General features: G+C 45.2%; 2 protein-coding genes across 7 annotated transcripts in view; one reads left to right on the top strand and one right to left on the bottom strand.

Annotated features, from left to right (window-relative positions):
• Positions 1–14293, bottom strand: part of MAJIN (membrane anchored junction protein) — a 172536-nt gene that overhangs the window by 37198 nt on the left and 121045 nt on the right. The gene's annotated exons all lie outside the window — the stretch shown is intronic.
• The window catches only part of SLC12A7 (solute carrier family 12 member 7), a 137144-nt gene that overhangs the window by 31763 nt on the left and 91088 nt on the right, over positions 1–14293 (top strand). Inside the window, exon 1 of one of the 5 annotated variants that reach the window (XM_079983936.1) lies at positions 7198–7401. The exons of the other annotated variants lie outside the window; for them this stretch is intronic. Within the exon in view, the coding sequence (XP_079840062.1) occupies positions 7224–7401 (178 nt within the window). The 5' untranslated portion in view covers positions 7198–7223. Of the gene's footprint in view, positions 1–7197; positions 7402–14293 lie in introns of those variants that run through there. 5 annotated transcript variants of the gene reach the window in all.

Here is a 14293-nt window from a genome sequence, read left to right as displayed (position 1 = left end):
GGCTGGTGCTCCTCAGCAGCCGCCACCCGCTGGTCTAGCAAGGTGCAGGTCTGCCGCCATTTGGCCCCCTCTGCCACCCTGACTTGACCTCTCCCACCTCCCTCCTCAAGTCTCTTCCTACGCCAACATGGGCAAGAGGCTGGAGCTGGGGCTCAAGTAACCCGTGGGAGCCAGCTGGCTACCCCGGGGCCCTGCCCACCTTCATGAGTTGTGGGGGAGAACGGGGCAGGGTGATGAGGGAGGCCAAATGTGGGGAATCCCACTCCTCAAATGTGGGGGAGGGGGGAAAGAGGTTTTGGAGTCATGAGAGCGTGTGTGCCCCCAATCCTCACCCACCCTGGCCTGTCCTTTATTTCGCCCAGCCTGCCCCATATTTTGCCCAACCAAAGGTGGCAAGCCTAGATGCAATTAATAGTAAGCAATAGGATTCTGCAATAAAATGTTGCCGTATATTCTCTGTCCTAGTAAGAGTGCTTGTGTTCAGGGTCTCAGCCAGCCATGACACCCCCACCTCTTCCTGCCTCTCCTTTTCAGTTGTTATTTGCCAAATGACGCACAACAGTTTGTGGCTACTAAAACATGCCCAGTCCTTCCTGAGCCATTATTTGAGGACAGGTGCCCTTGAGGGGTGGGGTATAAAAGGATTTTTGGTACTTTGGAAACCTCAAGATTCCCCTGAGCCTGATAGGGAGCCTCCTGTTCTCAGGGCCCTGTTTTCGCTGTCTACATTCACCACTTGAGTTTGCTGTTAAAAGGAATGATAAAAAAACATGATGAATCATGGGTCACACCGGGGAGAACTTAGTGAGTGCCATATTACATCAGAAGCAGAAAGTCACTTGCACTCCTTCCTTGAATGTATGAACTGACTTTTAATAAGCTCATTTAATAGGTCTCTGCTACAGAAGTAGTAACAGATTAGCAAGCTTCTGAAGGAGAAGATTAAAGGCTTAGCCAATTAAAGACTATAATAAAATAATTTTTCTTATTAGTGTACAGCATATTGTTTTAGTCACACAGCTGTCAAAATTGTTCTCAGTTAATTGTGGTAGACTTGCTATTTAGAATCTGAACATTTAAAATAACCTGTTACGTAGCATATTGACAATAACATTATTCTAAATCAACTGTATTTCATGTATGAATTTGACACTACCCAAATTCCTTAGATTATCTACAATAGATTATAGATTATCCCCACTACCTGCCATTGACCAAGCAAATTAGCAGCCCCTGTGATAGCTTTTAAATATACATCTTGAGAATTCTGATCAAAGGTCTCCTATGTAACTTGTATGTGTGCTAATGCATGTAAAAGGCTTTAAACACACTAAATTTGCTATAGAAAGTCTAATTAATTTATTACATGGCCTCTATGCTTTCAGCAGACTAGAATTCTGTGGGTCAAGAGTAGACAACATGGTGCCCTCCAGATATTCCTTGACTACAGCTCCTCTCATCCTTGGCCTTGGGCCGTGCTAGGGGCTGATGGGAAATGTAGTCCAACAAACATCTGGAGTGCATCCTATGGATTCTCCCCAATTGTGGCGACTAAGGAGCTAATTTCACCAGTGTCTCTCATGTTTATTTGTCGTGCATAAAGTACTAGCAGCACTTACAGGACATATTTGTGAAAGAGGAAAGAAACAACTGTGGAACTATGGTTTGCTAAAATAAAGCAAATGATAGACAAATTCACCAGTGAGCACTGAAAGATCAGTGTTAATGTAGTACAGTTTCTGTTCCTTAAATATGAAGAAGGCAATACTTTGGGAGGAAAATGTGCCTAGAATGGGAGTCTTAAATGTATGTTGCACAAACTGAAATATAAATTAACTCTGCGGACCCCCTAGCCACTTTCAGTCTGTACTATTTATCTATCTTTCATGCCTTCTCTTTGTCGCTTTCTCTTAAATCTTCCACATCTCTTTTACTTTTCCCCTCCCAGTCTCTATAAGATGGCCATGGTGCCATTTGTGTGACCTACTTAGGTCAGGTCACAGCTCATGGTCTGAAGATGAATGTGTTAAAGTATTACCTTGATTACACTAATCTTAAAAATAATATAATAAATAATCCGCAATAGCTGCCATATAGGTGTCATCACCACAATTCATTACAGTATTGCATTTCTGCAGCAAATGACAATGCTAATCTGGCACGGTTTGATTATGCCTGTCTACAATCTCTTCCCTAAAAGTTTTGCTATGACTTCTTATATTTGCAAGAAGGTGGACTTAAGAAGGGTTAAGTGAATAACCATAATTTTTGTTCCCTAAAAGAGACAAGCAGATAATATTGTCATTATAACTCATTGCACTTTCAGGGCAGTCAATTATGGGTTTGGCTGCAAGTCCTAAGAGGAGTAGAACATTTGATTTAAAACTTAAATATAGCTGAATTACATGGTAATGGTGACTGTAATGTAAGAGTGACAAAGCCAGCTCAACAACCCAACATGATCACCACAGTAACATTTAACTTCAATAAAAGGGAATTGCCATAAAACTAAAATACCAGTTAGAGGTAAATTATAAGGTAGACTTGCAAACATCATATACACACAAACACCAGAAGACTTTAAAACATCATGATATAGTCTGAAAATGTATTCCTGAAAAAAAGGAAAAAAGCTGAGCTGTTGATCCAAATAAGTATTGAAAGAATACACCCTTTAAGAATAATTGATTAGCCAGAGCCATTTGTTAAGGAGATGCTCATATGCAGAAGCTTTGGCGATGCCAAACCTGAAACGAAGCCAGGATGCAAAAACCTGAAGCTACCTTTCAGAAAAATACCGTAGTCTAGGGCCAAAATCCCTACTTGCCCCCAAAGCCTCATGCACAATAATTTTGCACATATGTTGCTGGAATTTTCAGAAGCAGAAGCCAGCTTGCAGGGACAGGGAAGCAACATTAGGAACATGAAGAACAGCTGAGCCATCCCTTTGTTCCTGAAGTGTTTATTGCAGGGAGGGACTGGGGCACAGAAAAAAACCTTCTGAGCCCAACAACCCTGCAAGGTTTTTTTGCGGACCCTAGTTAAGACTGCTGCCAGTCTCCGCTAAGATTAGCATTTATTTATAATATTCACAGCCTGCATATGTATTTTGTGGACAGCCTCTCTACTAAGTTTTGTAAGGGGGTTCTCAAGGTGCTCCTTCTTCCCAGTCTGTTCTCAACAAGACTTGTGTGTCACGCAAACTTAATTATGCCTCCTTCTTCCCAGAGTCCTCTTTTGCTGCTAGATGATCTGCCCTTTTACTTACCTATGCCCTTTTACTTCCCCATATCTATGGGTTTACCCTCCAAATTTCACAGTGCTTCTTAAATATCACCATACACAGCCCTTTAAAAAAATATTGCAGGGGAGTGGAAGAGGGATGACAAGGGAACAGAGAGTCCTCCTTCCCCCTGAATTCCTTGCTCGTTTGCACCATATAACACCACAGTTAGAGTTTTTGAGAATATCCAATAGGCCTTGTACATTCTCATAGCTAATACTACCATCCTATATACACGTACTTTGGTGTACCTAGCTTACCTCTGAGTAGACATTTGTGAGATTACAGTGTTAATATAAATGTAAAAGAGTCAATGTCTGATAAGCCCTCTGCTACTAAAATTATATGGAAGTTGGAGGCAATAAAAAGATTCTAGATTCTTATGCCAGAAAGAATTGCCCTGATAATATTTTAAAAAGTATATATAAGTTATTTCAGTTTTATCTATTTAACTCCTCCCCAAACCCAAACACACCCTGAGATAGACAGCAGACCGGGGACAGCTGGGAGGGGTGGCACATCTGGGCCCCCAAAAAGGCACTCCTTTTGTCACCTCCCGTGCTTGTCACCTGCAGCTGCTGCCTGGAAAGTGTGGCAAAATATCTCAGGCTGGCTCTGCCCTGAGTTGCTCTCTCCTTTTTCCAGTCTAACTGTTCTCTGCATCACCTTAGGTGTAGGTGTTGGAATGAGTCAAATGGGAACAGTATGTGGGATTCAGGGTACAAGCTGAACCTTCCACCAAGAAATAAACCTTTCTGGACTGCAATGGTAGTCTGGTCAGACAGGTTTGAAGCGAGAAGTGAGTGCCCTTACCTGACTGGTTGGGACAGATGCAAGGAAGAGATATGATGCACCTGTTTCTATTAGAAGAACAATTCAGGTTGTCTCTCAAACCTATCCCCATAGCTGACATCCACATTTCCCTTCCAACTGCTTTCACATGGCTCTTTCCGCTCTGCCTCCAACTGTCACCATCTGCCATCCTTCCAAACCTTATTTTATTTTTACATTTGTCTATATCAGGGAAGCTGTACGCCGGCTCCCTCGGCCAATAAAGCGAGATGAGTGCCGGAACCCCAGAATTGGCCACGACTGGACCTAATGGTCAGGGGTCCCTTTACCTTTACTATATCAGGGCAGTGTACAAAATATAAATCATACAACATTGATAACAGCTGGCATGCAGTTAGAATGACAATTCACCACCACTCTTGTAGCAACGAATTCTACACTAAAGGGGCCACACCACTTCTCTCTACCCCTAAGGCTATGTACAATTTCCACTACCATTCTCTGATTTCCCTGCTCTCTCTGCGCGTAAGCTCACTGCTGCAGAAGAATATGTATGCAGCAAGCCTTCTGTGGAGAGTGGCAAGTAGGAGTTGAACCTGGAATAAAAGACAGGCTGCTGAGAGATGCTGGTTACTGAGAGGATGGAGAATATTGAGTGAGAAACAAGAGGGGAGAAAGTTCCACACAAAATCATCTGGGACTGTAAAAAGCAACTTATTGGCTGGAGGAGAAATGAGTAGCATTGGTCTTGAAGGTTCACGTTATGTGCCTTCTGGGAAGCAGCAGTTGTATAAAGCATTCCTGTACTGTATCAAGCTCTGAGCAACACGTGCAGATTCCACAGTGCAAACCACGAATGAAAAAACTGCTGCTGGTATCATTATCTTAACTTGGAGCACTTGAAAATGTTCCAGCAGCCAAGTCAGTTTTAGAAGGGCTGTTGTTTTATGTTTAAAGATTATGGCTCTCATTGTGTACTCTCCCGCCCTTTTCTGTGTAACAGGACATCTGACCTTCACTCAGTTATTGAGACTGTATCTCTTAAAAAGAAACAGATATAAATAAACCTTCAGTTGCAGCAACCTTAAAAGCTATTGAGTCTTATCACCTATGTGCTACTTGCTAGCTTCTGTTTTAACCCTTCCACTCTCTGGTAAGGCAGTGGAGTTGATCCTCACTATTATTTCTTGCTGGCTGTCACACACAACTGTGCTATTATGTTAAGGGTACCGTATTTGTCGCCTTCCTATGGCTTATGGGATTCCATAATCTTTATGTTTTGCTGCCCTGAGATTTATGGGTATAGAGCGGTATACAAATTTAATATTTAATAATTTAATAATAATAAATAACCTGTTTGCTTTCTTGTACTTTTGAAAGCCACAGTTAGCTTCTAGTCTCTATTTGTATTGTGGAACTGATGCTTATCATTGCTGTTTTCTTGCTGATATTTTAATTGCCCTGTAAGTATTTTATTGATACGGATTTCCTTGTTGTCTGGAAACAGCTTTGAAGTCATATCTGGCAGAAAGCACCATATAAAAACCTTAAACAAGCAAATACTGTGGAACAATTGCATGGTGACAAGCTCTGCATGCGGGGGGGGGGGGGGCTTAGCCACAGAAAAGCCACAATGAAGAACCTACTACCAGCTTCTTACTTTCTGTGAGGATGCTGTGTCACTGGGTTTTGCAGATCACCTTTAGCATCAGTAACCTCTCTGTCCTGAGATAATTGCCGTTAGCTGCTATATCGATGAAAAATATGAGCATCTCTGATCTGTGACCTTTGACGGCTAGTCCCAGTTATTATTCTCTAATGAGAGGGGGAGAGATGCACCCCATATGGTCCCAAATGCATGTATCCTTTGCTCCTTTTGATGCCCCACATACAAAACCCTCTCACATTCAGAGCAAGCTTGGGCTTGCTCTCCTGGGTGTTGAATCAAGTCAAGGTGTGCATGTGTGTGTTTGTAGGGGTGAGTGTGTTTTGAATCAAATAAAGGGGGTGTTGAATAAACTCAAGGGCTATGTGTGTGTGTGTGTGTGTGTGTTGAATCAAGTCAAGGTGTGTGTGTATTTGTAGGGGGGTGTTGAATCAAATAAAGGGGGGTGTTGAATAAACTCAAGGGCTGTGTGTGTGTGTGTGTTGAATCAAGTCAAGGTGTGTGTGTATTTGTAGGGGGGGTGTTTAATCAAATAAAGGGGTGGGGGGATGTGGAATATACTCAAGGGCTGTGTGTGTGTGTTGAATCAAGCCAAGGTGTGTGTGTGTGTATTTGTTGGGGGGTGTTTAATCAAATAAAGGGTTGGGGGTGTTGAATAAACTCAAGGGCTCTCTGTGTGTGTTTGTGGGTGTTGAATCAAGTCAAGGTGTATGTGTGTGTGTGTGTATGGGGGGTGTTGAATCAAATAAAGGGGGGACGTTGAATAAACTCAAGGGCTGTGTGTGTGTTGAATCAAGTCAAGGGGTGTGTGTGTGTTTGTGTTTGTAGGGGGGTGTTGAATAAATGAAAGGGCTCTCTGTGTGTGTTTGTGGGTGTTGAATCAAGTCAAGGTGTATGTGTGTGTGTGTGTATGGGGGGTGTTGAATCAAATAAAGGGGGTCTTGAATAAACTCAAGGGCTGTGTGTGTGTTGAATCAAGTCAAGGGGTGTGTGTGTGTTTGTGTTTGTAGGGGGGTGTTGAATAAATGAAAGGGCTCTCTGTGTGTGTTGAATCAAGCCAGAGGATGTGTGTTTTTGTGTGCGGGCCAGCAAAGGGGTGTTGAATTGAAGCTCTAGGGCTCTGCGTGTGTGTGTGTGTGTTGGGGTTGGGGCAGCCCTGGGCTCCCTCTGCCCCTCGCCGACGCCGCCTTCAACAAAGAGCAGCTTCCCGCCTTTCCCCTCTGAGGCAAAGGCTCCCCTCACGTGAGGCGCGGCTCCTGCTTGGCAGCGGAGGAGCTCCCGGAGGCCGCGACTGCAGCGCCGGCGCTTGAGGGGGCCGGCCGAGGAAAGAGAGGCGGAGGTGTGGGGGGGGGGAAAGAGCCGCAAACTCTTCCCGCCGCGGCTGCTAACGCGGGTGGGCGGGGAAGGAGGGCGGCGGCGGCGGCGGCGGCGGCGGCCGTGTGAGGCTCGGCACGGCGGGACCCGGCCGGGGAGCCAGTTGCCATGCCCACCAACTTCACGGTGGTGCCCGTGGAGGCGCCCGGGGGCGGCGAAGAGGGCCCCGGCGCCCAAGCGGGGCAGCAGCCGGAGCACGCGGCGGAGGAGCCGAGCGGGGGGACCCTCGGGCGGCCGCAAGAAGCGCCCCTCGAGAATGGCCGCGTGGAGCCCGCCGGGAGCCGAGGCGAGTGGTCGCGCGTGGGTCTCGGGCTGTGTGTGTGTGTGTGGTTCTCATTGCTGTGTATCCCCCCTCACACGCGTGTGGGTGGCATATGCGTGTTACAAGGAGGTGAAATGAAGGGGGGGGGTCGTGTGTATGTCCAGGGGAGGGGGCACTTCCCTCCCCCCTCAGGACATTTTGGGCTTTTTTCGCCTCCTGTGGGCGCAGGTGGATTTAAGGAGAAGAGGCAGCAAACTTCGCTTTCGCCCACACTCCCGGAAGGAACTGGAGGAATCTGGGTGTCAACTACGAACCCAGGTTTAGTGTATCCATTATTTCTTTTTTGGGGGGGGGACGGCTACCAAACTTTGGCTGCAAAACTTTGGAAAGTACCCCAAACTTCGTGGCTTGTAGGAACTGTGGGGGGCGGGGGGGTGGGGAGCTTGGCTTTGTTCATTTTTTATTCTTTATTTCCCAGCACGTGTGCATGCAGGTAAGTTGTGGAGAACTCGCACAGATAATAATGCTCCGGGGAACCTGCGAGTCCGCCCCGCAAGTTGCCTTAGCGAAAGTTCCGCCGTGGGGATTTGCAACTCCCATTGTTTGCTCTCGCCGGTCCCACAGGTGGCCTTTCCCTCTCCTGGCAGCGGATGGAAACAAGGAGGAGCCTCGCCAAGCCTGGGCGTTTCCGGCGCTTGCTTTGGTCAAAAACGAGCCACGGTATTGTGCATTTTCTCTGGAAAGCGAAGCCCAATTTCTTATAGCTCCACCTCCGTAAGCATATTTCTTAAGGGAATTTTTAGAGGGAGCACTATCGGTTAACAGTTGGGAAAGGTTAGGAAGCAGAAAGCAAAGTTTAAAAAAAAAAATTGTGGAGAAGTTAGAGGAGTATTGTTGTTGTTTAGTCGTTTAGTCGTGTCCGACTCTTCGTGACCCCATGGACCAGAGCACGCCAGGCACTCCTGTCTTCCACTGCCTCCCGCAGTTTGGTCAAACTCATGCTGGTAGCTTCGAGAACACTGTCCAACCATCTCGTCCTCTGTCGTCCCCTTCTCCTTGTGCCCTCCATCTTTCCCAACATCAGGGTCTTTTCCAGGGAGTCTTCTCTTCTCATGAGGTGGCCAAAGTACTGGAGCCTCAGCTTCAGGATCTGTCCTTCCAGTGAGCACTCAGGGCTGATTTCCTTAAGAATGGAGAGGTTTGGTCTTCTTGCAGTCCATGGGACTCTCAAGAGTCTCCTCCAGCACCATAATTCAAAAGCATCCATTCTTCGGTGATCAGCCTTCTTTATGGTCCAGCTCTCACTTCCATACATCACTACTGAGAAAACAATAGCTTTTACTATACGGACTCCTATAGAGGAGTATAGGCAAGGTAAATCGGTATGTTTCCGGAGTGTACCATGTCAGGTTGCAGTTGGAAAGAGGTGCTGTTTTTTAATATTCCCATATGCAAAAGACATATTTACATATGGCATCCATCTGACTCAAGTCAGTGGAGAAGGAGTGTGCCTTTGTGGGTGAAGCTAAACAATTGGGAGACTTGCAGCACCTGCTGTGGCTCTGGAGACGGATATGGGAGAGACATGTTTTGTTTCAGCTGGGGCAAATGAAGGCGTCCGGTTGTGCTGCTTCAGGTGCACCATCGCATTTCTGCGCTCATCCCAGTGGTCATTTCTCCTCTGGTTACTGCTCTGGATACACGACCTGACTGTGTGCAGGCACTGCTGTCATCGGCAAGGGATTCCCACATGGCAGGGTTAATGTTGCCAGCCTTCATGTCATGTTTGCAGACATCTTTGTAACATAGAGTTGGTCTGCAAACAGGCCTGGTGCTTGGATGCAGAAAGGCTTCTCCCTGATATGCTACTTCAGGGAGCTTTTTCCTTTTGAGAAAAACCTTGTGGGAATGTTCCAAAATAGACCCTCACCTGCAGTCTTAAGTAGTATTGTGTAGAATGTATTCCACTCTATCATTTATGTAGACAACTGTATATATGTTGTGGAATGTGGTGGTAGGGTCTTGAGGGGTATACTCCTTCATAATTTTTGAACGATTCCCTGTATTTAAAAATAACTCATTGCAAGTAGAAAACTAGTACTTCAGGGGGAAAGTCTCATCTGTGCTGTGCTAGTTTTCTTCTTCTATATAGTTTTAAAATGTGATTCCCCAATTCTAGTGTGAAGTGGTGCAGTCCATTCTACTGTTTCATTTCCAATACTTCTACATGCTTAAATTCAGCCTGAACAAATGACTGAAGCTGCATACACATACTTTAAAGAGGAGGAGTTTGGAGGAGGAGGAGTTTGGATTTGATATCCCGCTTTATCGCTACTCAAAGGAGTCTCAAAGCGGCTAACAATCTCCTTTCTCTTCCTCCCCCACAACAAACACTCTGTGAGGTGAGTGAGGTTGAGAGACTTCAGAGAAGTGTGAGTAGCCCAAGGTCACCCAGCAGCTGCATGTGGAGGAGTGGGGAAGCGAACCCAGTTCACCAGATTATGAGTCCACCATTCTTAACCACTACACCACGCTGGCTCTGGTGTAAAAGCACATTTGAAGCACATTGCCTCCTAAAAAAATTCTGGGCACTGTAGTTTACCTGCCACAGATTTACAATGACCAGCAACCCTCAGTGGACTGCAGTGCCCATAATTATTGCTGGGGGGTGTGTGCTTTAAAGTATAGTGTGTATGCAGCTTGAGTTGATGCTTAGGGTGGCTGAAGAGGAATCAACAGGTGTCCTGAAGACAAAGGAACTGAATAGCATAGGTGCAGAAAAAGCTGAGGGGAAAGAGTGGAGAAGTTTGAAAGAAACACCCATGCAAGTCTAGAAAAAATATTTACCTAACTTTCTCCAAAAGGACAAAGCGGGAGAACAGACAGAAATAAGAGGAATAGGATTGGATATGAAGTGGTTTGAACAATTGGCTTAAAAGTAATGTGGAAAGGCAATATGTTCACAAAATTTGGGATGGAGCTAGGTATGGCATCTGCTGAAGGCAATTATTGTACCATATGACTCACCTATTGCATTAGATTGCAGCAGTACCTCCCTGGTGCTTCCACTTTGACTACACATACTTGAAGTAAAGGTAAAGGTACCCCTGCCGGTACGGGCCAGTCGTGTCCGACTCTAGGGTTGTGCGCCCATCTCACTTAAGAGGCCGGGGGCCAGCGCTGTCCGGAGACACTCCCGGGTCATGTGGCCAGCGTGACGAAGCTGCTCTGGCGAGCCGGCACCAGCGCAGCACACGGAAACACCGTTTACCTTCCCGCTATAAAGTGGTACCTATTAATCTACTTGCACTTAAGAGTGCTTTCGAACTGCTAGGTGGGCAGGAGCTGGGACCGAAAGACGGGAGCTCACCCCGCCGTGGGGATTCGAACCGCCGACCATACAATCGGCAAGTCCTAGGCGCTGAGGATTTACCCACAGCGCCACCATATACTTGAAGTATATGTGAATAATTCTGGTATGCTTGCCAGCTGATTCCTTTGTAGTTTTGTTGGTTGAGCATTCTTCAGAGTGAGCCTAACATAAAGAGATAGCTGGAGAATTCTCCTGACTGTTTTAAGGAGATAGCTGGAGAATTCTCTTGACTGTTTTAAGGAGATAATCTTGGAACCTAGATAAGATGACATCCTCCAGCAGATGGGAGAGGGCAGATGGGTGTGACAAACAGCAGCTGGTAGTTTGGGAAAGGGAGAAGAAGAGATATTTGAGTTTGCTGAGCACACCTTGTGAATGCAGGGCATCACTCTGAAGATCTGATGTGATTCTGCTGTCTTTCTGGAGTGTTGTGTTGCCAGTATATGCCGTGCTTCTATATTTGTAAATATTATGTACACCAGAAGGGGCCAGAGTGCACTCGTCCAAAGTACAGTGGAACCTTGGTAGTCAAATGCCTTTGTTGTTGAACAAATCGACTGCTGAACGCTGCAAACCTGGAAGTGAGTGTTCTGATTTGCGAACGTCTGACGCGGCTTCTGATTGAGTGTAGGAGGCGCCTGCAGCCAATCGGAAGCCACGCCTTGGTTTTCAAACCTTTCTGGGAGTTAAACGGACTCCTGGAATGGATTAAGTTCGACAACCAAGGTACCACTGTATTTTAAAAAACCTGACATTGCTGTTCCTGAGGGAATTGGGGAGTATATAACAATACCTTGGTGCAATCTTATGCCTGTTTCCCTGAGGAATCCTGAGGAAACATGTATAAGATTCCACTGTAAGTATTTATATCAAAGGATTTCATATTCACCTCAACCATTCTTACAGCAGCTCTGTCAGGGATTGTGAAGAACACTGAAGGAATTTGTAGCAGCATTAAAATAACAAATGCAGTTCAGTGTAAGAAAGTGTGAAGGGATGCACATTGGAGAAGAAAATCCTAACTTAACAAATACCCTAATGGGGTCTGAACTAGCAGCGACTGACCAGGATACAAGACCTCAGGGTCATGATGGATAACTTGATGAAAATGTTGACCCAGTGTGTTACAGCTGTGAAAAGGTTAATTCTGTGTTGGGGATCATTAGGAAAAGGATTGAAAATAGAACCACAAATATAATGCCATTATGGAAATATATGGTGAGATTACACTTGAAATATAAGGGACGCGGGTGGCGCTGTGGTCTAAACTACAGAGCCAAGGCTTGCCGATCAGAAGGTCGCTGGTTTGAATCCCTGCGACGGGGTGAGCTCCCGTTGCTCAGTCCCTGCCCCTGTCAACCTCGCAGTTTGAAAGCACGTCAAAGTGCAAGTAGATAAATAGGTACCGCTCCGGTGGGAAGGTAAATGGCTTTTCCGTGTGCTGCGCTGGTTCGCCAGAAGCGGCTTAGTCATGCTGGCCACATGACCCGGAAGCTGTACGCCAGCTCCCTCGGCCAATAAAGCAAGATGAGCGCCGCAACCCCAGAGTCGTCCACGACTGGACCTAACGGTCAGGGGTCCCTTTACCCTTTACCTTTACACTTGAAATACTGTCTGCAGTTCTTATAATTGCAACTCATAAAAGAAATTGTTGAGCTAGAAAAGGGTAACGAAAACGATCAAAGGGCTAGAGCAACTTCCTTATGAGGAAAGATTACAATATTTGTGATTTCTTTGTTTAGGAAAAAAAAGGGGGGTGAGTGACATTTTAGAGGTGGATACAATTATGCATGATGTGTGGAGAAAGAGAAGTTTTTCTTCCTCTCTTATAATTCTAGAACCCAGGGTCATCGAATGATGCTGCAAGTTGAAAGTTTAGGACAGGCAAAAGGGAGGACTTCCTCACACAGTGCAGTGGAATCACCATCCTGGATGCCTTTAAAAGGGGATTGGCATATTGATGAAGGATATGACTATTGATTGCTACAGGCCATAATGACTGTGTACTAACTTCAGTGTCAGTTGCTGAAAATAACAACTCTGCTCAGGTCCCATTCTGGTCTTTTTGCTGCCACCACTCTGCTGTCTCTGTTGTAATGATTGTTGATGGCATCTGTCTAATGATGAATTATTATTTGCATTACAGTACTGTTGTAAAAATGGGTAGAGAGAGGGGCTTAAAGGGAGCTTTATAGAAGTGTCTAGCCCAGGCATAGGCAAACTCGACCCTCCAGATCAACCTTTCTCAACCTGTGGGTCCCCAGATGCTGTTGAACTACAACTCCCATCACCCCTAGCTAGCAAGGCCAGAGCTCAGGGATGATGGGAGTTGTAGTCCAACATCTGGGGACCCACAGGTTGAGAACCGCTGCGCTAGATGTTTTGGGATTACAACTCCCATCATCCCTGACCACTGGTCCTGTTAACTAGGGATGATGGGAGTTGTAGTCCCAAAACATCTGGAGGGCCGAGTTGCCTATGACTGGTCTAGCCAGAGAACAGCAAAAGAACAACATGCTAACAAGAAGCAAGGTATGATGGGATTTGTCAGCTTGAGTGCCTGCCTCTTTCCTTTTATTTAATTCCTGTTACTTGAGCTTACTTCTGGTATTGGAGGAGAAAAGCCCCTGAGAAGACAGACTGTGAGAAGGAAAGTTAGGGTGAGGGGAGATTTTAGCACCCTCAACCCGCACTCCATTTGTTCTGAAAATTGTCCAGTTTAACCAAATGGAGATGTTACTGTCATGTCTGGTTTGGCTTTGAATCTATTGCAGAATGCCACCAATGTTAACAGGAAATTGCAGAGATCAGGGAGAGTCTGATCTTTTTGCAATGATAACAATCAGTGGTTGGTTGTTTATTCAGTATTCTCACTCAGATTCTGTTTAGGTCACTGCTGCTTGTGTCTTTTATATCTCTTCCTTCCTTCCTTGTAATCTTTCCTCTGTTTATCTTTCCCCTTGTCTTTGTTCCTTTTTCTTTTGTGTTTCCTACCTGCAAGAATTCCCATCTCCCTGTGGGTTCTAGGCTCATTCTTTTTTCTGTTCTCCACTATCAGAACTTAGTTAGCTAGCAGTGAAGTGCTTTAATTAAAATTTATAGATGAAATTTTCAACTACAGTGATATAAAGATACTATTTTATGACATTTTTGTTGGCCCTAATAAAGGCATCACCTGATTGTGAAATACACATAGAGGTCATTTTTGAACAGTCCTGACACCTGTGGCTTTTGCTTGGTTTATATCAGGACTATTCTGTTTTTGATTGATTTTTTTGGTGGGGAGTTTAGAATATTTGTAATCTGAATATGTTCTCAGGATTATACAAAATATACAAAGCAGGGGGGTCAAACCTACAGGTTTAGAGACTCCTCTGAAAGAACTGGGGTGGAGTGGAGGTAGAAATAAACACATCAGTAAACCTAAGTTGGCAATTCAACACACCGCTGTCTCTTAAGAAGGAAAAAAAAAAAGGTTGGATAGAAAGTAGGAAACAATCCCTTCTCATCTTCAGAATGATTGTTTTATTAATTAATCTTATT

This window comes from Podarcis cretensis, assembly GCF_951804945.1.
Source record: "Podarcis cretensis genome assembly, chromosome: 7".
In the NCBI taxonomy this organism is placed as follows: Eukaryota; Metazoa; Chordata; class Lepidosauria; order Squamata; family Lacertidae; genus Podarcis; species Podarcis cretensis.
This window is presented reverse-complemented; position numbering and strand designations above follow the sequence as displayed.